The sequence below is a fragment of the Cervus canadensis genome, chromosome X, assembly GCF_019320065.1.
Source record: "Cervus canadensis isolate Bull #8, Minnesota chromosome X, ASM1932006v1, whole genome shotgun sequence".
Classification (NCBI taxonomy): Eukaryota; Metazoa; Chordata; class Mammalia; order Artiodactyla; family Cervidae; genus Cervus; species Cervus canadensis.
This window is the reverse complement of record NC_057419.1, coordinates 90,036,827-90,061,266: the sequence shown is the minus strand read 5'-3', so window position 1 is coordinate 90,061,266 and position 24,440 is coordinate 90,036,827. Positions and strand designations below refer to the sequence as shown.

The window sequence follows — 24,440 nt, the reverse complement described above, 5'->3', positions numbered from 1 at the left end:
TTAGCCACTTAACAGAACCCAGAGAATATCACTCATGCATAAGCTCTTTTTCAATATCAAGTAAAATAAGATAGGATAGATTTAGTGATTATCAAGCAAGTTTTGCAACCTACAACTCAAATCACAATGAAATAAAAGAAATCAGTATTCATTTCCAGTTTTTTAAGGAATATCTACATTGTTCTCCATAGTGGATGTACTAGTTTGCATTCCCACCAACAGTGTAAGAGGGTTCCCTTTTCTCCACACCCTCTCCAGCATTTATTGCTTGTAGATTTTTGGATAGCAGCCATCCTGACTGGCGTGTAATGGTACCTCATTGTGGTTTTGATTTGCATTTCTCTGAAAATGAGTGACATTGAGCATCTTTTCATGTGTTTGTTAGCCATCTGTATGTCTTCTTTGGAGAAATGTCTGTTTAGATCTTTGGCCCATTTTTTGATTGTGTCATTTATTTTTCTGGAATTGAGCTGCAGGAGTTGCTTGTATATTTTTGAGATTAATCCTTTGTCTGTTTCTTCATTTGCTATTATTTTCTCCCATTCTGAAGGCTGTCTTTTCACCTTGCTTATAGTTTCTAGCAATTCCACTCTTGGGCATACACACCGAGGAAACCAGATCTGAAAGAGACACGTGTACCCTAATATTCATTGCAACACTGTTTATAATAGCCAGGACGTGGAAACAACCTAGATGCCTATCAGCAGACGAATGGATAAGAAAGCTGTGGTACGTACACACAACGGAATATTACTCAGCCATTAAAAAGAATACATTTGAATCAGTTCTAATGAGATGGATAAAACTGGAGCCCATTATACAGAGTGAAGTAAGCCAAAAAGATAAACACCAATACAGTATACTAACGCATATATATGGAATCTAGAAGATGGTAACGACAACACTATATGCAAGACAGAAAAAGAGACACAGATGTATAGAACAGACTTTTGGACTCTGGGAGAGGGTGAGGGTGTGATGATCTGAGAGAACAGCATCAAAACATGTATATTATCAAGTGTGAAACAGATTGCTAGTCCAGGTTGGATGTATGAAACAAATGCTCGGGGCTGGTGCACTGGGATGACTCAGAGGGATGGGATGGGGAGGGAAGTGGTAGGGGGGTTCAGGATGGGGAACACATGTAAATCCATGGCTGATTCATGTCAATGTATGACAAAAACCACTACAAATATATTGTAAAGTAATTAGCCTCCAACTAATAAAAATAAATGGGGAAAAATAAATAAAAGTGAGCTCTGCAAAAAAAAAAAAGAAAGAAAGAAAGAAATCAATATCCATATATTTTATGTGACTAGTTTCAGGTCTGGTATCTGTAAGTAGAATGATAACTCAGGTAACTGTCTTAAAAGCATTCCATCAGTGTGCTCCATGGCCCCACATCTACCATCCTTGCCTCACATTCCCCAAGAATTTACTATTGTTCCTTAAATGCTTCCATTATCCATAACTTCAAAAACATTGCCTTTTTTTCCTTATAATGAACCAAATTCATGGAAAGAAAGAAGTGAGCCAAAGACCAGCTATGAATTTTAGGAACTTGGAGAAAGCAGAGGAAGTAAGGAGCAGTCTTCTGAATTCCTATTTGGCATTTTGTAATAATATGTAGAAAAGTTTAAATATTGCCATCCTGAAAGATAAAGAATTGGAAGAGGTTAATTTAACAATTGAAATTCAATCCTCTACAAATCTTTTCCAAGACTACTTTTCAACATTGTGTTTTTCTCAGTATTTGATCTCTCAGAGATCATAGATATTTTGTCAGGAAGGCAAATTTCTAGGAAATTATTAAATGCTGTGCATTATAGAGTTGATATCTCTGTTAAAGAGAATCCAAGCTTTGGTTGTGAGTTTAAATAAACATTAAATATAAGGTTTTATAAAAATCTAGGAGTCCTTTATTTATCTAGAGACCATAATTTGCAGTGAGTATTAAAAAAGCTGATATGTAGTATCTCTTTTCTCATAATCTGTCTCTGTTTGTCTCTCTTTCTTTACTCTTTAAAGAAAATCAACCAAGTTTACACATTGGTAAGGCTGGCTTTCATAACAACCTGACCACTTCCCAAGGCAGGCAAACGAGAAAGCAAACATTTATGGTGAATAGTAATAACCACCTTTTTCAGTTTTATTCAGACATACAATACTTTGTGTTCCAGCCTGATTACTTAACTAGGTCTGTGACCTTAGGTAAATTACTTAACTGCTCTGAACCGCAATTTCCTAAAATATAAATTGTATATAATACTTCTCTTAGCTGTTGTAAAGATGAAACAATATGAAAGTAAAACAAGAAGTACAGTGACTGGCACATAAAAAAGTTAGTTTTAATTCCCTTTAAATCTAGTTTTTTTGCCTCTATCTGATTCTTCTTTAAAGAGATATATTACGGTACATATATGCAATAGCTCTTTTCACTTCAAGATGGTAGATTGTTTAGGAGTATGAGTTTTGAAGTCCAACAGATCTAGATTCCAATTTTCGCTTCTTTATTTGGTATGTAACTTTGAGGTAATTCCTTAACCTTTCTAAGTTGCTGTTTCTTCATTTATAAATATCATCTACCTCCAAGTTGTTATCAAATGGGATAAGCAGGTAAAAGAAACTGAATGACCCACTAGCTGGAAGTGCTCAATACATGTTAGCTATTGTATCTCTATTGCTAATATTTGTAACATAATTATTATTACATTTATAAGTATCATTTTAGATCAGTGTTTCCTAATTTCAGGATGAGGATGAGCAAACATTTTTATGTAGGTTGTTTTTTAACTTGTCTCTTAGAGACAGTGATTGTAGCTCTGGTTCTTCTTTCCCTGACTTATTGTAGGGATCTGAAATGGAGAATGCAACTAACATGGGGGAGGAAATAGTATTTCGAATGACTGAAATCTGTGAAACTGTGAGTTACTAACAAAGAAATGACTCTCCACTGACTAAAAAAGTCCCTCTGAGCTTGGCTTATATGAGGCAGACCACAAAGAAGGCTCTTTTATAGTCCCTTCTCACTTCTAAAATAGCAAAAACCAAATTTAAGAACAAAATAGAATGCAAGGCTTGGAGGCTATCTGCTCATGGTGCACTGTCATTCAGTGAAGATGCCGCTGTTGCTATCACTAGGCACATATCACAGCTTGCCACTGATTACCACCAATTTTGGGAACTGGACACTAAAAATAGACATTGCCTCATGAATTGGTTCAGATGATGAACAGCTAAAAAGAATAATGAGCTATTTACATACTAGTATCTCATCTGGTCATTTTGAAAGTTTATTATGCTAATACTTTTGCTCTTTCTTTCTTTCTTTCTTTTTATTTCTTATCATACTTCCTCCAACAACTCTCTCTACACCCAATCTCCATGGGCTGACATTGTGCTGAAAAGTCCCTTTACCCTTTAATTCAAATTTTACTGCTTATTATCTTTCTAAATCTCTACTTCTTTTCTATGTCTAAGCCACTAATACAAGGGTAAAGATATGTGTTTTACCTGGGGTAGTGGTAGCAAGGAGCTTGCCTACTAATTTTTTTTTCTCTCTTTAATGAAGATGGATAAATATTATATTAGAGCTTAACAACATTGTTAGCTAAGTGAATTATAGCTCTTTCACCAAAAGTCAAGCTAATAACAGAAAAAGAAGCAATGGGTTTAAGGTCACCTTGGTAGGAACTACAGGCAACGCCCAATATGGGCAAAAGTAATTCATGGTCCATAATCACAAAGCACCAACCAAAGCAACACACTTCACAGGTAGAGGAAGTAGGATGTGGTAGTCTGTTCTGAACTGGAGTTTGAAATAGATACTGGTCTCCTGGTGCTGTTGAATGAACACAAGGGAAAATACAACTTAGAGACAAAACATGGCAAGCCTTTTAATCAGTCATTTAGTACTTCAGCAGTAGAAAGTATAACCCATGCTTTAATAGTAATAGTAAGTCCAAGTTCCTATTGCTGACAGAGGTTGACCTTCATAGCTAAAAATCTTTAAAGTCCTCCAAAGAGCCCTCAGACTCCATGCCCATCATTCTAAACTAGAAATTTCCTTAGTTGTGCATTGGCATTTCAAGCTTAGAAACTGCCTCTCTGATAAAGCAATGGGTTAGAAAGTAGGAAGCATAATCCAATTATGTCCAAAACAAGAATTACCACCACCATCAAACCCTCCACAACAAATCCCAGTACTTTTAAGAAGTCTGTGGAATAAGAAGGACCTAACCAACAGCATGTTGAGGGTTTTTGTTGTTGTTGTTGTAACAGGGATTTAAAGGAAGGGAAAGGATAGTGACCTACTGTTGGGGGAAGAAGGACAAAAAATATTACTTAGACGGCACATAGTTTGAAGACATGCCATTTGATTTTATTACATTCCTGCTGTTTTAGGCTTTACTGGAAAAGTGGCATTTTCTATTTCTTGTTGTTTAGCCCCTTTTCTATAATCTCTTTCTCTAAGATTCCTTTTCAAAACTGTAATGATAGTAGCCTTTAAAATGTTTATACTCATTTGCTACATAGTATAGCAAAGAAGAGCTTCCCTGGTGGCTCAGACAGTAAAGAATCCACCTGCAATGTGAGAGACCTGGGTTCAATCCCTGGGTTGGGAAGATTCCCTGGAGAAGGGCATGGCAATTCACTCCAGTATTCTTGCCTGAAGAATTCCCATGGACAGAGGACCCTGACAGATTACAGTCCATGGGGTCTCAAAAAGTTGAACACAACTGAGCGACTAGTCACAAAACATAGTATATAAAGCAACCATTTTTAAAGACAGCAAGTTTCTGTTTTGCATATAGGATTATCATTACCATCTTTCTAAATTCCATATATATGTGTTAGTATACTGTAATGGTCTTTATCTTTCTGGTTTACCTCACTCTGTATAATGAGCCCCAGTTTCGTCCATCTCATTAGAACTGATTCAAATGAATTCTTTTTAATGGCTGAATAATATTCCATGGTGTATATGTACCACAGGTTCCTTATCCATTAATCTGCTGATGGGCATCTAGGTTGCTTCCATGTCCTGGCTATTATAAACAGTGTTGCGATGAACATTGATAACCCTATATGCAAAACAGAAAAAGAGACACAGATGTACAGAACAGAATTTTGGACTCTGTGGGAGAAGGCGAGGGTGGGATGTTTTAAGAGAACAGCATCGAAACATGTATATTATCTAGGGTGAAACAGATCACCAGCCTAGGTTGGATGCATGAGACAAGTGCTCAGGCCTGGTACACTGGCAAGACCCAGAGGGATCAGGTAGAGAGGGAGGTGGGAGGGGGGATCAGGATGGGGAATACATGTAAATCCATGGCTGATTCATGTCAATGTATGACAAAAACCACTACAAATATATTGTAAAGTAATTAGCCTCCAACTAATAAAAATAAATGAAAAAAAAAAAGACAGCAAGTTACAAGAGGGAAAATAAAAAGATCGTTAAGAAAGACCATTAGAATATTACAAGGAAAGCTTGGCTTTCCCATGTGGTGATGGTTTGTTGCTCTTTTGAAACTAGTAACCAATTTGTTCACTAACTGTTCACAGTATAACACTGAATATTGTACTGTCACATCATGAAGAAAACTTACAAAATACTTCAAGTCACTAATGGGATAGAAGATAAATTTTAATGGGTTATATGAGAAAAGGAGATCCCCTGGAGGAGAGCATGCAACCCACTCCAGTATTCTTTCCTGGAAAACCCCATGGACAGAAGAGCCTGGCAGGCTACAGTTCATAAGGTCACAAAGAGTCAGACACGACTGAAGCGACTGAGCACACACGCGTGAGAAAAGGGAGTCTTTTTTCTTAATCTCAAGCTCCTCTACCATTCCTATTCCTCTAAATCCTAATTATCATCTACCCATCTTTTCATTTCTATTGCCACATCTGATCCACATCTACATTGCAACAGTCTCCCTATCTCCAATTGCTTCTCACTGAAATTCATTGCTAACATAGTTGCCCAAGAAACACTAGTAAAATATTGCCCTTATTATGACTCCTTATATTAAGAAATATCTAATAGTTCCTCATCACTAGTTAAATAAACTCCACAATCCCTAGTCAAAGCTTTCTATGACTTTCTCTTTGATTATCTGTCCACCCTATCTCTCATACGATGTTAAGTCTAATTAATTCAAACTAGAATAACCAATTTTCCAAAGCTAATGTATTTTCTCTTACAGAAATTTAGAAGCAATCTCAAAATCTACTCTCAATGAAGTCTTTACTAATGTGATCACTACTCTCCATATCACAATAGCATCTTATTTGTACCACCATTACAGCACTGACAAACTCTGACTTACATTAAAGTTGCTCATTTACTCAAAAGTGCGCTTTTAACATAGTCATTGATCAATAAATACTTATTGAATTAATTAGTAAATGTCTTTTCAAAGTATTAACTATACATGTTTAGATTAGGTACATAAAGGAGACAGGATAGTTCTCTAATTGGAAAGGATCCTGTTACTGGTCTGCACAGTTACTGAACAATGCCAGGTTATTATCCCAGGATAAGACATAAAGCTCAAATATTATTAACTTGTAGCCACACTTAATATGTGATAGGGCTTCAGCATTAGTTTGATGAAAAGTAGAAAATATGGGTCACATTTGAAGATACAAGTATCTTTTATATGTATTTTTCTATTGAAGAGAGGAATACCAGAGCTAAAATCAGCATTATGAAATATTACAAGCTGAAGCAGGTCTCATGTTGCAAACTATACAAACTAAAGTTTTTGTTTTTGTTTTTCATTTAATATATGTGTAAGTATCACTAGAGCTAATTACATTACAGATATAGAGCTGTCAGTTATTCTTTCCATTTCTGAAACCTTTCACTTCAAAAATCTACAAATGAGCAATAGGAGGGCCCTTGTGCAAGCAGAGAGCTAAAATTTTTATGTTTGCTTTTAAGTTGCATTATTAGCAAACACCTTTTTTCTTTTGCAATGAAGAGTGCATGTGGGAACATATTCCAATGGGGGATCAAAAGACATCTGTGCAAAAACAAACAAACAAGAAACTCCATCTGTTTCCTAAAACTATAGATTATCGGGCAGTGGCAACAAATATGACTTTGTGGCTTCCAATCCAGTTCACCAGTGAAATCTTGTGACTTTTTTGAGCTAGTGAAGGATGAAAGATGTGATCCCCTTCAGAGCAAATGTACTGATCCCCTTCAGTACATTTTATCCTTCGGAACAAAGTTATTTTAATATAAACAATTTATGATTGCTTCAAAGTTATAACCTCTGAAAATCAACCACTGGTCATGTATGATGCATTATTTCTTATAGTACACCAAAGAACTCTTCTTCATATTTTCATCTTGTTATCATCATAACGCTTTTTTGAATGCCCATAGCAGACATAGCGTCATACTAAGAAGCAAAGGAGTACACATGAGGACCAATCAATCCTATTCAAACATGTTTTCCTGCTCACAAATCTGAGGGGATGCAATACCATTGACTGGGGCATTGGGATAGAACTTTAAAGTGATCCCCTCTAATGAGTCTACTATCCTGCCTTCAAATGTAACCCTTGAATTCAAGGATCCCTGTTCTTTCCCCAAAAGACTGTATCTATAAAGAGAAAACATATTGGCTAATGAATTATTAGCACAAACACGTTTTCCCTGAATGAGTAATCTTACCCACCTCAATATTTTTAGTACCACAAACATATAATTGACTTCCAAACCTGTATTTCTAATCTTCCCTAGCCATCTCTCCCATGATCTCTAAATTCACAGAGAGTGAAAGTGTAGTCACTCAGTCTTGTCCGACTGTTTGCAACCCCATGAACTCCAGCCCTCCAGGCTCTTTTGTCCATGGAATTCTCCAGGCAAGAATACTGGAGTGGATAGCCACTCCCTTCTCCAGGGGATCTTCCTGACCCAGGGATCGAACTTGTGTTTCCCTCATTGCAGGCATCTGAGCTATCAGGGAACTCACAGTACTGCTTATTAGACAATAATAATTGAATATCCCATGATTACATCAATATCACCCAGCATAAACTGAAATTTTAATCTTTCTACACTAAAACCTCTGTTTAACCCTATGTTATCTGTCCTAAAATATAGATATAAATATATTTCATGTATCCAGTTTCCCAAGTTGTAAATATGAGAGTCATCCTCAATAACAACTCATCAACCAATTATTAAGTCCCATCAAATGAATAACTTTGCAACTGACCCTCTTAGTACTCTACTGAATGATGGGGTGGAGTTAGAAGTAGAAAATAAAATATTGAAAACTGAAAATTTGTCAGACATATTCAACTCAATATGTCTAAAATTTGACTCATTTCTTAATTATCACCCCACTGGCCAAATCAATTTTTTGAATTATTTTTCCAATCTCATTTTGAATTAATGGCACTGTAATTATTCAATAGTTAAGTTAAAGAACTCAGAATCTTTTGTCAGGTTAAAACTTTTCAAACTCATCCTATTGGTCATGGGGAGCTAGTGAATGTTAATAAAATAATTATATCAGGTTTAAAAAAAATCATGACTCTGCCAATGGTGGGAATAACAGATTAAAGAAGAGACTGCTGAGAAATATTTAAGAATCTGTGGAAATAGTCTTGAACAGAAATGATGGGGGATTTGCTGACAAAGGTCCATCAAGTCAAAGCTATGGTTTCTCCAGTAGTCATGTATGGATGTGAGAGTTGCACCATAGAGAAAACTGAGCACTGATGAATTGATGCTTTTGAACTCTTGAGAGTCCCTTGGACAGCAAGGAGATCAAGTAAGTCGATCCTAAAAGAAATCAACCCCAAATATTCATTGGAAAGAATGATACTGAAGCTGAAGTCCCTACACATTGGCCACCTGATGCAAAGAACTGACTCATTGGAAAGGATCCTGATGCTGGGAAAGACTGAAGGCAAGATGAGAAAGGTGAAGACAGAGGATGAGATGGTTGGATGGCATCACCTACTTGATGGACATAAGTCTGAACAAGCTATGGGAGTTGATGATGGACAGAGAAGCCTAGCATGCTGCAGTCCATGGGGTCACAAAGAATCGGACACAATTGAGTGACTGAACTGAACTAAGGAAATGCAGTGGAAATGAAGTGAGATCTATCCCACTTGAAAATTTGTATATTAACCTACATTTTATATTGCCCCAATAAGGAAGGTTTAATGAAACACACATGTTTTGATTTGGATTTAAAAAAATGAAGAAAATACAATGCAAGAGGAAAACAAAATTGTTCTAGGGATCTCAAATAGATAATTATGTAACAGGGGCAAATCTATGCTGAGACAAAATGGAACAGCTTAAAAGTTCTTTTACAGCAAAGATGCCACAAAAAAAAAAAAAAAAAAAAAAAAGAAAGAAAGAAAACCACAGGCCAATATCACTGATGAAAATAGATGCAAAAATCCTTAACAGAATGCTAGCAAACAGAATCCAACAACATATTAAAAAGATCATACATCATGACCAAGTGGACTTTATCCCAGGGATGCCAGGATTCTTCAATATTCACAAATCAATCAATGTGATACATCACATTAACAAATTAAAAGATAAAAGTCATACGATTATCTCAATAGATGCAGAGAAAACATTTTTCAAAATTCAACGTCCATTTATGATAAAAAAAAAAAAACCCTCCAGAAATCAGGCATAGAAGGAACATACCTCAACATAATAAAACCCATATATGATAAACCCACAGCAAACATTATCCTCAGTGGTGAAAAATTGAAAGCATTTCCCCTAAAGTCAGGAACAAGACAAGGGTGCCCACTCTCATCACTACTATTCAACATAGTTTTGGCCACAGCAATCAGAGCAGAAAAAGAAATAAAAGGAATCCAGATAGGAAAAGAAGAAGTGAAACTCTCACTGTTTGCAGATGACATGATCCTCTACATAGAAAACCCTAAAGACTCCACCAGAGAAATACTAGAGCTAATCAATGAATATATAAAAGTTTCAGGATATAAAATTAACACACAGAAATCCCTTGCATTCCTATACACTAACAATGAGAAAACAGAAAGAGAAATTAAGGAAAAAATTTCCATTCATCATTGCAAAGAAAATAATAAAATACTTAGGAATATATCTTCCTAAAGCAACAAAGACATCTATATAGAAAACTATAAAACATTTGATGAAAGAAATCAAAGATGACACAAATAGATGGAGAAATATACCATGTTCATGGATCAGGAGAATCAATATAATGAAAATGAGTATAATACCCAAAGCAATCTATAGATTCAATGCAATCCCTATCAAGCTACCAATGGTATTTTTTCAAGACCTAGAACAAATAATTTCACAATTTTTATGGAAATGCCAAAAAAAAAAAAAAACTCAAATAGCCAAAGCAATCTTGAGAAAGAAGAATGGAACTGGAGGAACCAACCTGCCTGACTTTAGGCTATACTACAAAACTGCAGTCATCAAGACAGTATGGTACTGGCACAAACACAGAATTATAGACCAGTTGAACAAAATAGAAAGCCCAGCGTTAAATCCAATGAACTATGGACAACTTATCTTTGACAAAGGAGGCAAGAATATGCAAGGGAGAAAAGACAATGTCTTTAACAAGTGGTGCTAGGAAAACTGGTCAACCACTTGTAAAAGAATGAAGCTAGAACACTTTCTAACACCATACACAAAAATAAACTCTAAATGGATTAAAGATCTAAATGTAAGACCAGAAACTTTAAAACCCCTAGAGGAAAACATAGGAAAAATACTCTCTGATGTAAATCATAGCAGGATCCTCTATGACTCACCTCCCAGAGTAATGGAAATAAAAACAAAAATAAACAAATGGGGCCTTAGTAAACTTAAGAGCTTTCACACAACGAAGGAAACTATAAGCAAGGTATAAAGACAGGCTTCAGAATAGGAGAAAATAATGGCAAATGAAGCAACTGACAAAGAATTAATCTCAAAAAAAAAAAAATACAAGCAACTCCTGCAGCTCAATTCCAGAAAAATTAGCAACCCAATCAAAAAATGGGCAAAAGAACTAAAGAGACATTCCTCCAAAAAAGGCATACAGATGGCTAACAAACACATGAAAAGATGCTCAACATCACTCATTATCAGAGAAATGTAAATCAAACCACAATGAGGTACCATCTCACGCCGGTCAGAATGGCTGCTATCAAAAAGTCTACAAACAATAAATGCTGGAGAGGGTGCAGAGAAAAAGAAACCCTCTTACACTGTTGGTGGGAATGCAGACTAGTACAGCCACTATGGAGAAATATGTGGAAATTCCTTAAAAAAACTGGAACTAGAACTGCCATATGACCCAGCAATCCTACTGCTGTGCATACACACCAAGGAAATCAGAATTGACAGAGACACATGTACCCCAATGATCACTGCAGCACTGTTTACAATAACTAAGACATGGAAGCAACATAGATGTCCATTGGCAGATGAATGGATAAGAAATTTGTGGTACATATACACAATGTAGTATTACTCAGCCATTAAAAAGAATGAATTTTTGAATCAGTTCTAATGAGGTGGATGAAACTGGAGCCTACTATACAGAGTGAAGTAAGCCAGAAAGAAAACACCAATACAGTATATTAATGCATATACATGGAATTTAGAAAGATGGTAACAATGACCCTATTTGTGAGACAGCAAAAGAGACACAGATGCAAAGAACAGACTTTTGGACTCTGTGGGAGAAGGCGAGGGTGGCATGATTTGAGAGAATAGCATTGAAGCCTGTATATTATCATATGTGAAGCAAATCTCCAGTCCAGGTTTGATGCATGAGACAGGGTGCTTAGGGCTGGTGCACTGGGATGACCCTGAGGGATGGGATGGGAAGAGAGGTGAGATGGGGCTTCAGGATGGGGAACACATGTACACCCATGGCTGATTCATGTGAATGTATGGCAGAAACCACTACAATATTGTAAAGTAATTAGCCTCCAATTAAAATAAATAAATAATTAAAAAATAAATAAATACAATGTTCAATTAAAAAAATTCTGTTAAAGACTATACTCGATTCATTGATTCTTTGGAGAATCACTGAGAATCATTCAGTGCATCGATAACAACCTGGGAATAATAAATAAGTGGCACGAATAGAACTAACTTGGGATTGAGAAAAGTAGCATCAAATTGAAGATAACAATTTCTCTGTAATGCATCTTTAAAGAAAAAGTGGAAAAAAAATAGGAAGAGGGTGAACATGAATAGTTCAGAAAAAAAAAAAATTTCCTGTGTTAATGGAATAGGGTTTTTTGTTTGTTTGTTTGCTTTATTTGTTCACATTTTTTTTTTCAAGTATAGCCTGAAGAGTAGCTAACAATTATGTTCATACCATATTCTTGGGTCTATTCTAAGCAATCTATGCATTTTAACTCTGCTTTTCACAGTAAAACTGTGAAGTAGATACAAGTATTATCTTCACTTTACAGAGAACAAAACTGATACCAGAGCAGTTATGCAACTAATACAGGGTCAAACACTTCATGTGACATTGTAGAGATTTCTCCCTCATATACAAGAATGTTCTTGCTCTGAAGATATAGCATTTATAAGTAGCTTCCATTGTAGCTCACTGGTAAAGAATCGCCTGCAATGTGGGAGACCTGTGTTCAATCCCTAGGTTGGGAAGATCCCCTGGGGCAGGGAAAGACTATCCACTCCAGTATTCTGGCCTAGAAAATCCCATGGACTGTGGAGACCATGGGGTCGCAAAGAGTTGGACGTGACTGAGTGACTCACTTCACTTAACTTCAACAATAAGAACTATCATGTATGGAGTACTTAGCATGTGCCAGACATTACACTAATACATTTGCATGGATTTGTTCATTTAAACTTTACAACAACTCTATGAGATATTATTTTTATTATTATTTTTTATTCCTGTATTACAGATAAAGAAACTGAATTCCAAAGAGCTTAAAAAACTTGCTCAAGGGCACACAGCTGGTAAGTGTTCCAGCAACTAATTAAGTTCAAGTTTTCCAAAGTTCATACTCTCAGCCATTATAGTGCACTGCCTCCCTTCCTAGCAGCAATCAGTAGTTTAAAGGACGTCAGCCTGAGATGTTGATTGGCTGAAGTATTGCAGAGTTTTTGCTAACAGTATACACAAATAGATTCTGAAAGGTAACCCAGCCACCAATTGTGGGGTGGATTTGAGATAAATGGAAATTTTTACAGAAGAAGCATTAAGTTGGGGCTCCTACCAAAAGAATCTCCAAATGTTGTACTTTGCCTTCAATTCACATAGAGCCATGTTATCTTCAAGATAAACAAGCATAATCCAACCCAAGGGCAAACTTGATATTCAGTCAGTTTGATTAAGGAAAGCAATTTAACATTTATCTGACACTTTTCTTCTCCAATTCTTTCCACAAACCATTAACTTCGGTATTTAATCCAACACAATTAGACAAACAATTGTACCAAAATAAAAGGAATAAGAATTCCCTTTTATCCCAGGACTTCAAAGCATATTATAAGTATCAATCAGTGCTCACATTAGACCTCTGAGGTGAGAGCATTTTCACATGCAGTTTACAGATTAAACCGAAAAACAGTTACCCAACTAGTGACCATCAACCAAGGAACAGACGCAGAAATCTTGGGTTCCAGTCCTCATGTTCTACTCCTTATATAGCAAATACATTTAGAAGCAGCCTAACCAATAGCACTGATTGTTGTTTTCTTACTAGCTAAAACTATGTGTATAATAATCACTCAGGTAATACATATCAAGGATCACAGCATACTAAGAATTTTGTGGAATTTAAAATAAATTTGAAATTTGATGTGATTGCACATTTTGTCTTTTTATTTAGTGTATGTTCTGGGATGGAGAGGATGGGACTAAGGAAATCTATCTATGGTTGGATCTAGGAAGGAGATATTATACATAGTGTAAGTGTGTGATTGCATATAGATATAGACAAATAAATACATCACCCCAAAGCTCTAGTCTCTATCCATGTTATGCTGTGGAAAAAAAAATAATTTTAAGTAAATAACTGTACAATGTAAAATATGGCTACAAAAATTTACTGGCCCTAACTGAATTTGTGAAATCCTTGAACATTATTGGAAATAGCCTACTACAATAATTATCCTAAATTTCCGTTACACTTAACAGCTTTTATGAGAACATTAAAGGAATGCAACAATCTTGTGTTTGCAGGCATCGTTTCATGTTCCAAAGTCTAATCTGTATCTTATTGTTGTTTCTTAAAAGATTTGCAAAAACTACCCGTTGCAAAGTCACTTAAGGACTATGAACACTGTGAAAGCAATTATGAAACAATATATTTAATTCATAATTATATGGAGTTTGAAAGGTTGCTTGTGAAGATTAAATGAGATAATATATTTAAAGGAGACTCACAATATTTAGAACGTGGTGAAACTACAAAAAAAAAAAAAGCTTAATTTTTGTTTAATTTCAAGCTATGTGACAGAACCTAGGCTATTATCAGTTCTGAAAGTTGATATAGGTGAAGGACAAATTTTTGTGACTTCTCTGGGATGAACCAGCACTTAATATGCTATTTTATATCACTTCTGAAATGTAATAGTTAGGCCCTATAATCTCCTAGGAAGTCTTGATTTGAGAAGAGACAAGGAATAACAGTCATTGATTCCCAGCTATATACATTCCTCATATTAAAAACTGAAGGGAAGTGTCTTAGCTGACTGTTATGCATAGACCAACGAATCTATAAAGGTCCAGCTCCAAGATGGGTATTAAAAGGGTAAATAGATAACTGAATGAACTTATGTACTTCTAGAAGAAACCCAATCTCTTTAAAGCATGACAAGTCCTGCCAGTTAAGAATTCTTAGCCCTTTGCAGTGTAGGTTAACTGGTTGTTGCTAACTGGTTTTTAACTGGTTGTTTCACTACAGTGAAACTTACTACTAGAGGCAAGTTTTGCTTCAGTTTTTGTTTTTGTACTTTATATATACTCTACAAATCATGTACAGTGCTTTGACCCTTTGCCTGGGAGTGACTTCTGCCTTCTGTTTTTCTTATTCTGAGTTCCCAGTCTGGTATTGATTTTTGATCCCATTCCAACTCTTGGTATTTTCTTTTCCTTTGGTTCTAATACTCTTAAAATATCTTTATTCTGGACTTATACTCTACCATGTCTCCCCAGTTCTGGCTTGGATCCTTATTTCTGTGTTCTGTTGGAGGCCATAATGACATGTATTTACCTTGAAATGCAGGAAACAGTAAAATCCATCAAATGTAGCACAGAACAAGACACAGTGTGGATGAGAAAACCTGAAGAATTAGGCTTGATCTGTGGACTCAGTCGCTACATGATTAAAAGAAAAGACTGCTACTCTTAGCACAAAGGACCAAGATTCATCACATCCATATTCTCTATGAGTTCCTTCATTGCTAGCTAGATGCATCATGTCTATCTTAACAACTGTGAAAAAATTTATGAAAATAATATTTTTACCTATCAGTAGTGGAGGCACTTTAAAAAGTGGTAATGTGTAACTTCATAAACAGAGAGATGAAGTCTCCTGTTTTGAGCCTATACAGTCTTTGCAAATCTCATAATGTAAGGAAGTAATGCCACTGAGCAATAAAATCTCAGTAGGGGAGTCTGTATTCCTATATAAATGCTGTGCATCTTTTCTGCCTGAAGAGTTCTATTTGAAACAAACTAGAGGTGCTATGTAAAAAGGCCTGAACCTGTGTCCTTAATCAGCATTGTTGGGACTTTTATACTGTGACAGGAGTATGCCCTTTCTGAGAAAGTTCTTTAACCTGAAGTAAAAAAGATTAATTGCTAGAAATTCAACTTTTTTTTTTCTTCAAAGGGAGGTATTTTCCCTCTTAATCATGTGTTATTAACCTCCAGACCAAGGGGCCAATGAATGACTGAATGACCAAATAAAAGTTGTGTCACCTGAGAATGGCCTTTCCTGAGTCAGTTCAGTTCAGTCACTCAGTCATGTCAGACTCTGCCGCCCCATGGACTGCAGCACGCCTGGCCTCCCTGTCCATCACAAACCTCCGGAGTTTACTCAAACCCATGCCCATCGAGTTGGTGATGCCATCCAAGTTTTATCTTTTATCTTATCTTTCTCAAAAAGGTGAAAGATTTATGCAGTCTGAGGAGAAACCAGAGTATATATTATATGCCAACCTTAACTGAGGAACCAAAACAAAATTGCAGAGTGGCTAAAGGAAGTATAACTTAATAGATGATAACTTCCTATGATGGTTTTCTCCTCCCATCCCTCTCTCTCTCTCTCCCTCCTTTCCTACTTTTCTTCCCTTCCTTACTCCCATTCTTCCTCATTTTAGCAATCATTTTAGGGTCTATGATGTGCCAGGTACTGTGCCAAGTATTGAGTGTACAGAGAAAAATAAAGTAATAACTCGAAGCATTTATGTGTAGATTCTCTGGCATAGTTACTTGAAAGGAAAATTAAGACCAGTGGTGGTGTGTTGGGTGTGGAGGGGGCATAGGAAATGGATGATTGCCACAGCAAATACAAAGGAAATAAAGATGAATAATTCACAGTCTATTTATAATCAAGGTGAATCTTGCTCCTAGGAGAAAATCCTATATTTTAAAACCTGAAGAGCAAAAACATCATATGAAATAGGTGGTCTGATTAAAGTATGCTCATGAAGCAGCTAGATAATATACACCAAAAAAAAAAATCTGACAATTAAATTATAAAATCCTAAAGTTGAAGTCACCTTTAAGGATTGCATGATTCTATTCAGTGATATATAAAATTGTCTTTGTCTGAATTAGTCAAAGGTTATCTGCAAAATTTTATAGCAATCTCTCTAATTTTCAATCTTGAGGAAGAAAAAACAACACACTTAAATGGCTCAGTGTGAGAATTCCTGAATATCAGAATCTGATTTGAACATAATTCATTTCAACAAAATAACATTTTTCTGGAGAAGATGGGCATAGGTAAGCATTTTGGGGGCAATTCAAGGAACTTATAGTCTATTTGGAGAGTTAAGTCTTTATTAGGTTCAATCATGTAAATTCTGCTTATGTGAATCAAATATAACTAAATATCAGCAATTTTATATAGCTCAACTTAATACCAGAAGACAAGTACACAAACAATAAACCATAACTAAAACTAAAAAAAAAAATATGCAAAAATAGTATCCTGATTGATCAATACAGGGATAAAAGTTTGCTAGCTAGATGTGCAGGGAGGTAGGGTTAAGGAAATCAGGTTTCAGAAGGCTGGATTGACAGGATAGTGTTCTGTCTAGATTTTACAAAATATTGACAAAAATTTTACACACAAAGAGACAAGGGAGTAGGTAGAATAGTGGGAGTAAAAATACATAATCAGTAAAGTACATGCACTTTACAGTAAACAATGGGTAGTTCAGCTGGAATGAAAGGCATAGCTATAAAGGTAAATCATGGGATATAAAACTAGAATGGAAAATGGGGGCAAAACCAAAAATGTTCTGGCACACCAAACTATGAGTTATAAATTTAATTCACCTCGTCCAATCCTGATCAATCAGGATACTATTTTTGCATATTCTTTTTTGCATATTCTTTTTTGCATATTCTTTTCTTTTGAGGAGCCTTTCAACAATTTCATTGTGGCAGGGTTGCATTAAATCGGAGCTGTACTTCAGAAGCTTGTCAGTGATGCACATGGTGTGTTAATTGTGAATGGAATGGAAAACAAGGGAGCTTTCAACCAGCAGAGTAAAGACAATTAAGGTCCTCTAAATTGTAGAAGATCCAATATTCTGAAGAGGAACCAGATATATTAGAGTTGCATATCCATAAACATCTCTGACAAATGGTGAATATAGTTTGCCTCCAATATCTACAGTATCTTCTTTTTGTCCTTTTTCCTGCCATTTCAAGGCACTTAATTTTCTTCTATTTTTTGTCAGTTCTCATGTAAAAATGAATTCCAATATTTCACTCACAATGAGGTATAAGTGGACATTACAGCTTAATATACCATGTCTTTTGCACTTCCCATACCCTCTACTCATAGTTCAAAATAGTCAGCCAGTTGATTTGCTTGTAAGACTAGCAGTAGAATATTCACCAGATGTAGAAAACTAGGGGACTGAAATGTATGACATTTATTTAACCATTAAAGTATTACAGCATTAACTACAAAATCATTGACTCAATGAGGGAAACAATCAGGGCTAAAGAATGATACACAGGATTGCAGAATTCTCTTAGAAAAGATCCTAGAGTTCAGTTTCCTCAATTCTCCAAACAATGATGTGACTCTTCCTAAAGCATGCTTATCAAGAGGTCACCCAGCATCTTTTTGCATATATTTTGAGATGGAGAACAACTTTATTCCCTGAGGCAGCAAATTCCATTCTCAATTCTAACTGTTATTATTCATCTTTCTTAAGCTAAGCCTAAATCTCCCTACCTACTCCCTCAACTCATCCATTGGTCAAAGACCTATTTTTTATGGTGATAAGAAATAAGCTTACCCCTTATTCCAAAGAACACTCCTTTAAATATTTGAAAAGGGATATGCTGTGGCCACTGAGTCTTCTCTTCTCAGGATAAAGAACCAATTTCTTTACATTTTAAAAAATTCAAATCCTTTATCCTGATTATTTCTATTTTAGACATCTCCAGCCTATTCTATTCAAGACTCTAGAGGCCAAAGAGAAATCAAACAACAAAAAAAGGTTGATTTCTACCAAATAATCCATTAACACATATTTTGGGGATATAATAAAGGGATTAATGTCATATATGTGGAATCACTGCCAAGACCAAAGTTAAAGAGACTTTTTCATTTTCTTCTAGGAGTTTTATGGCTTCAGGTCTTATGTTTAAGTATTTAATCCATTTCAAGTTGATTTTTGTGAGTGTTGTAAGATAAGGGTAGTAATCCTTATCTTAAGGATATTACTAAGATAAAGGTTGTAAGATAATTTGTAGTAATCAAATTTTCCTGACACGATTTATTGAAGGGACTCTTCTTTTCCCAGCGAGTGTCTTTGGTTTCCTTATCAAATATTGTTGACCACATCCATTGGTGGGGATAATTTCAAAATCTGTACTATTGACCTATATGTTTATATTCAGGCCAGTATCACACTGTTTCAATTACTATGCCTTTGTGGAATTAGGAGTGTGAAGCATTGACTTTTTTCTTCTTTCTCAGGATTAGTTTGGTTATTCTGATTCTTTGTGGTTTCACACAAATTTTAGGATCATTATTACTATTTATGTAAAAAAATGCCATTGGAATGTTTTTCTTCATTCATTTTTTTTAAATTAAAGGATAATTGCTTTACAGAATTTTGTTGTTTTCTGTCAAACCTCAACATGAATCAGCCATAGGTATACATATATTCCCTCCCTTTTGAACCTCCCTCCCATCTCACCTACATGCTTTTTCACATTCTTTTCCATTATGGTTAATCACAGGATATTGCATCTATGTTCATCAGTGATATTGACCTGTAGTCTTCTTATTTGTGTGTTTTCTTCATCTGGTTTTGGCATCAAGGTGAAGGTGGCCTCATAGAATGAGTTTGGAAGTATTCCTTCCTCTGCAATTTTTTGAAGGAGTTTGAGAAGGATAAGTGTTAGCTTGTCTCTAAATGTTTGATAGAATTCTCCTGTGAAGCCTTCTGGTCCTGGGCTTTTGTTTCTTAGGAGATTTTTTATCACAGCTTCAATTTCAGAGCTTGTAATTGGGCTGTTCATAATTTCTATTTCTTCCTGGTTTAGTCATGGAAGATTGAACTACTCTAAGAATCTGTCCATTTATTTTGGGTTATCCATTTTATTGACATATAGTTGTTCATAATAGTCTCTTATTATCCTATTTATTTCTGCATTGTCTGTTGTAACCTCTCCTTTTCCATTTCAAGTTTTGTTGATTTGATTCTTCTCTCTTTTTTTCTTGATGAGTCTGGCTAAAGGATTGTCAATTTTGCTTATCTTCTCAAAGAACCAGCTTTTGGTTTTATTAATCTTTACTATTATTTATTTAATTTCTTTTTCATTTATTTCTGCTTGGATCTTTATGATTTCTTTCCTTCTACTAATTTCTGGGGGATTTTGTTCTTCTTTTCCCAGTTGTTTTAGGTATAAATTTAGGTTGTCTGTTTGATCTTTTTCTTGTTTCCTGAGGTGGATTTCCTTGCTATAAACTTCCCTCTTAGAACTGCTTTTGCTGCATCCCATAGATTTTGAGTTGTCATATTCTCATTGTCATTTGTTCCTAGATATATTTTGATTTCCCTTTTTTTTTTTTTATTTGGGATCTTTTTTATTTTTATACACATGACAAGATTTTACACCAAGAATAGTCAGTTAAATAGTACAAATTTACATTCATGAGGAATGTTAAAAAAAATTCAACTAAAAAACCCACTTCTTCCTGTGACCCACAATCCCAACATTTTACAGTGCAGAGGAGAAGGGGGCTGGGGGCATGGGGGTGGGGGACACATCCAAAACAAGTCTCTCCCAAAAGAAATAAACTTCACATTCCCTCTCCACACAGGATCCAAATGGTTAGAGTATAATTTACAGTTCATCTTTTTCAGCTGTGGATTTCTCTGCTGTTTCTGGTTCTTCCTCATCCGCTCCTGCATCCATCTCCTCCTCTTCATCTTGCTCGGTGTCTTCTGCGGCGTCCTCTGTTGTTTCTTCTGGTTCTTCTTCGGGCTCCTCTTCAACCTTTGCATCAGGGTCGATGTTTAAGCTGAGGCGAAGCATTCTTTCTATTCTGTCTCCATATGCTTTAGTGTCTGGTAAAAGATATCCTGACCGCAGTGTTGCTGTTTCAAACAAAACCACAGCAAGATCTGAAACAGTTTTGTCATCTTCATCTTCCTTAACTCTTCGAAGCATGTCTCTGATCAGTGGGTGTCTGGGGTTAATTTCAAATGTTTTCTTCTGGCTGGCATAATAATTGGTTGAGATGTCCTTGCCTGTCTGGTATGCCTGGGCTTTCATGATCCTCTCCATGTTGCCAGACCACCCGTACTGGCTGGCTACGAGAGCACACGGGGACTCCGTCAGGCGCTGAGACACCACAGCCTTCTCGATCTTGTCCTTGAGGGCTTTATCTTTCATCCAGTTTAGCAGAGGCTCAAATTCTTTCTCAACTGCTTCACGACTCTCCTTACTTTTCTCACTTTCATCAAACTTCACTCCTTCCTTGGCAACATTCTGGAACCTCTTCCCATCGAACTCGGGAAGAGCCTGAATGCAGTATTCGTCCACAGGTTCTGTGAGATAAATCACTTCATAGCCCTTTTTCAGAAGTCGCTCAACAAAGGGGGAAGATTCGGCCTCTTTCCTGCTGGCCCCAGCCATGAAGTAGATTTTGTCCTGCTTTTCCTTCATTCTTTCCACATACTGGTCTAGACTAGTAATGTCACTTGGATGATGAGAAGACTGGAATCTAAGAAGTTTGGCAAGACGTGTCCGATTTGAGTGATCTTCTATCACGCCAAGCTTGATGTTGGTACCAAATTCTTTCCAAAAAGTGTCATTGTATTTCTCATCAGCAATCTTCTTGATCATGTCCAGAGTTTTACGGACAAGCTTCTTTCTAATAACCTTAAGCAGTTTATGTTGCTGAAGAGTCTCACGGGAAACATTCAAGGAGAGATCATCCGAGTCCACAACACCCTTGACAAAATTCAGGTACTTGGGCATCATGTCATGGAAGTCGTCTGTGATGAATACTCGGCGCACATACAGCTTAATGTAATCGCTCTTCTTGGATCCATATTCATCAAACAGACCACGTGGGGCAGATGTGGGTACGAATAAAATTGACTTGAAGGTAACTTCCCCTTCAGCAGTAAAGTGGATATATGCCATGGGGTCATCGCTTTCCTTTGAAAATGATTTGTAGAAAGCCTTGTATTCATCTTCCTCTACTTCTTTAGATGGTCTCTGCCATATGGGTTTGATATCATTCATCAGTTCCCAATCCCAGACAGTTTTTTCAACTTTTTTAGTTTTTGGTTTCTTTTCATCTTCTTCTTCTTCTACTGCAGCTTCATCATCAGATTCCTCTTTATCTTCTTTTGCTGCTTCCTCTTCTTCGGCAGGTTCCTCAACCGTTTCAGTCTTGCTGCTCCATACATAAATAGGAAAGTTTATGAACTGTGAATATTTTTTCACGAGGTTTTTAATTGTATCCAATTCAAGGTAATCAGATGCTTCTTCTTTTAAAACAAGGCTGTTACATGTGACTCTTTGTTAATCTTGATTTCCCTTTTGATTTGTTCAGTAACCTGTTGGTTACTTAGAGACATTTTATTTATTCTCCATGCGTTTGTGTTTCTTACAGTTTCTTTCTTGTAACTGATATCTAGTCTCACAGTGTTGTGGTAGGAGGATATGCTCGATATGATTTCAATTTTCTTACATATACTGAGGTTTAATTTGTGACTCAAGATGTGGTCTATCCTGGAGAATGTTCCATGTGCACTTGAGAAGAAGGTGTATTCTTCTGCATTTGGATGAAATGTCCTGAAGGTATCAATGAGATCCATCTCAACTAATGTGCAACTTAAGACTTGTGTTTCCTTATTAATTTTCTGTTTTGATGATCTGTCCATTGGTGTGAGTGGCATGTTAAAGTCTCCTACTATTATTGTGTTACTGTCAATTTCTCCTGTTATGTCTGTTAGTGTTTGTCTTATGTATTGAGGTGCTCCTATGTTGGGTGCATAGACATTTATAATTGTTATGTTTTCCTCTTGGATTGATCCCTTGATCATTATGTGGTGTCCTTCCTTATCTCTTGTAATCTTCTTTATCTTAAGGTCTATTTTGACTGATACAAGGATTGCTACATCAGCTTTCTTTTGCTTCCCATTTTCATGGAATATATTTTTCCATCCTCTCACTTTCAGTCTGTAAGTGTCTCTAGGTCTGAGTGAGTTTTTTGTAGAGAGCATATATATATATATATATGGGTCTTGTTTTTGTATCCAATCAGCCAGTCTCTGTCTTTTGTTTGGAGCATTTAATCCAATTACATTTAAAGTAATAATTGATATATATGTTCCTATTTTCATTTTCTTAACTGTTTTGGGTTGGTTTTGTAGATCCTGTTTTCTTCTCTTGTATTTCTTGACTATATAAGTCCCTTTAAAATTTACTGTGAAGCTGGTTTGGTGGTATTGAATTCTCTTAACCTTTGCTTGTCCAAAAAAAGTTTAATTTCTCCATCAATTTTGAATGAGATCCTTGCTGGGTACAGTAATCTTGGTTGTATATTTTCCCCTTTTAGTACTTTAAATATATCCTGCCATTCCCTTCTTGCCTTCAGAATTTCTACGGAAAGATCAGCTGTTAAGTATATGGGGTTTCCCTTGTAAGTTACTTGTTGCTTTTCTCTTGCAGCTTTTGATATTCTTTCTTTGTGTTTAGTCTTTGTTAGTTTGATTAGTATGTTTCTTGGCATATTTCTTAGGTTTATCCTGTATGGGACTCTTTGTGCCTCTTGGACTTGATTGACTATTTCCATTTCCATGTTCGGGAAATTTTCAACTATAATCTTTTCAAAAATTTTCTCATAACCCTTCTTTTTCTCATCTTCTTCTGGGACCCCTATAATTCAAATGCTGGTGCATTTGATATTGTCCCAGAGGTCTCTGAAACTATCCTTGGTTATTTTCATTTTTTTACTTTATTCTGCTCTTCAGAAGTTATTTCCACCATTTTATCTTCCAGTTCATGGATTAGTTCTTCTGCTTCAGATACTTTGCTATTGATTCTTTCTAAAGTATTTTTTTTTATTAATTTTCAGTGATAGTGTTATTTGTCTCTGTATGATTATTCTTTAATTCTTCTGAAGTGAAGTTGCTCAGTCGTGTCCGACTCTTTGCGATCCCATGAACTGTAGCCTACCAGGCTCCACCATCCATGGAATTTTCCAGGCAAGAGTACTGGAGTGGATTGCCATTTCCTTTTGTTAATTGACTCTTGCATTTTCTCCGTTTTGTATTCAAGGTTTTTGATCACCTTTGCTATCATTATTCTGAATTGTTTTTCACGGAGTTTGCCTATTTCTTCTTCATTTGGACTTCTGTGTTTCTAATTTGTTCCTTCATTGTGTAGTGTTTCTCAGCCTTTTCATTATTTTCTTTTTTAACTTATTGTGTTTGAGGTCTGATTTTCCCAGGCTTTAAGTTTGACTTATTTCTTCCTTTTGGTTTCTGCCCTCCTAATTTTGGTCCAATTGTTTGTGTAAGCTTGGTATAAGGTGAGATTTGTGCTGAGTTTTTCTGTGTTTGTTTGTTTTTCCTCTGTTGGGCAAGGCTGAGTGAGATGGTAATCCTGTCTGCTGATGATTGGGTTTGTATTTTTGTTTTGTTTGTTGTTTAGATGAGGTAT

General features: G+C 35.9%; 1 protein-coding gene across 1 annotated transcript; it reads right to left on the bottom strand.

Annotated features, from left to right (window-relative positions):
* Window positions 1–20,495: 20,495 nt before the first annotated feature.
* On the bottom strand, window positions 20,496–22,295 carry LOC122435267 (endoplasmin-like; the record flags this gene model as incomplete). Its single annotated transcript, XM_043459315.1, has 1 exon — window positions 20,496–22,295. A coding segment is annotated over one exon (1,692 nt), but the record flags the coding sequence as incomplete, so codon positions are not given.
* Between the last annotated feature and the right edge of the window lie 2,145 nt (window positions 22,296–24,440).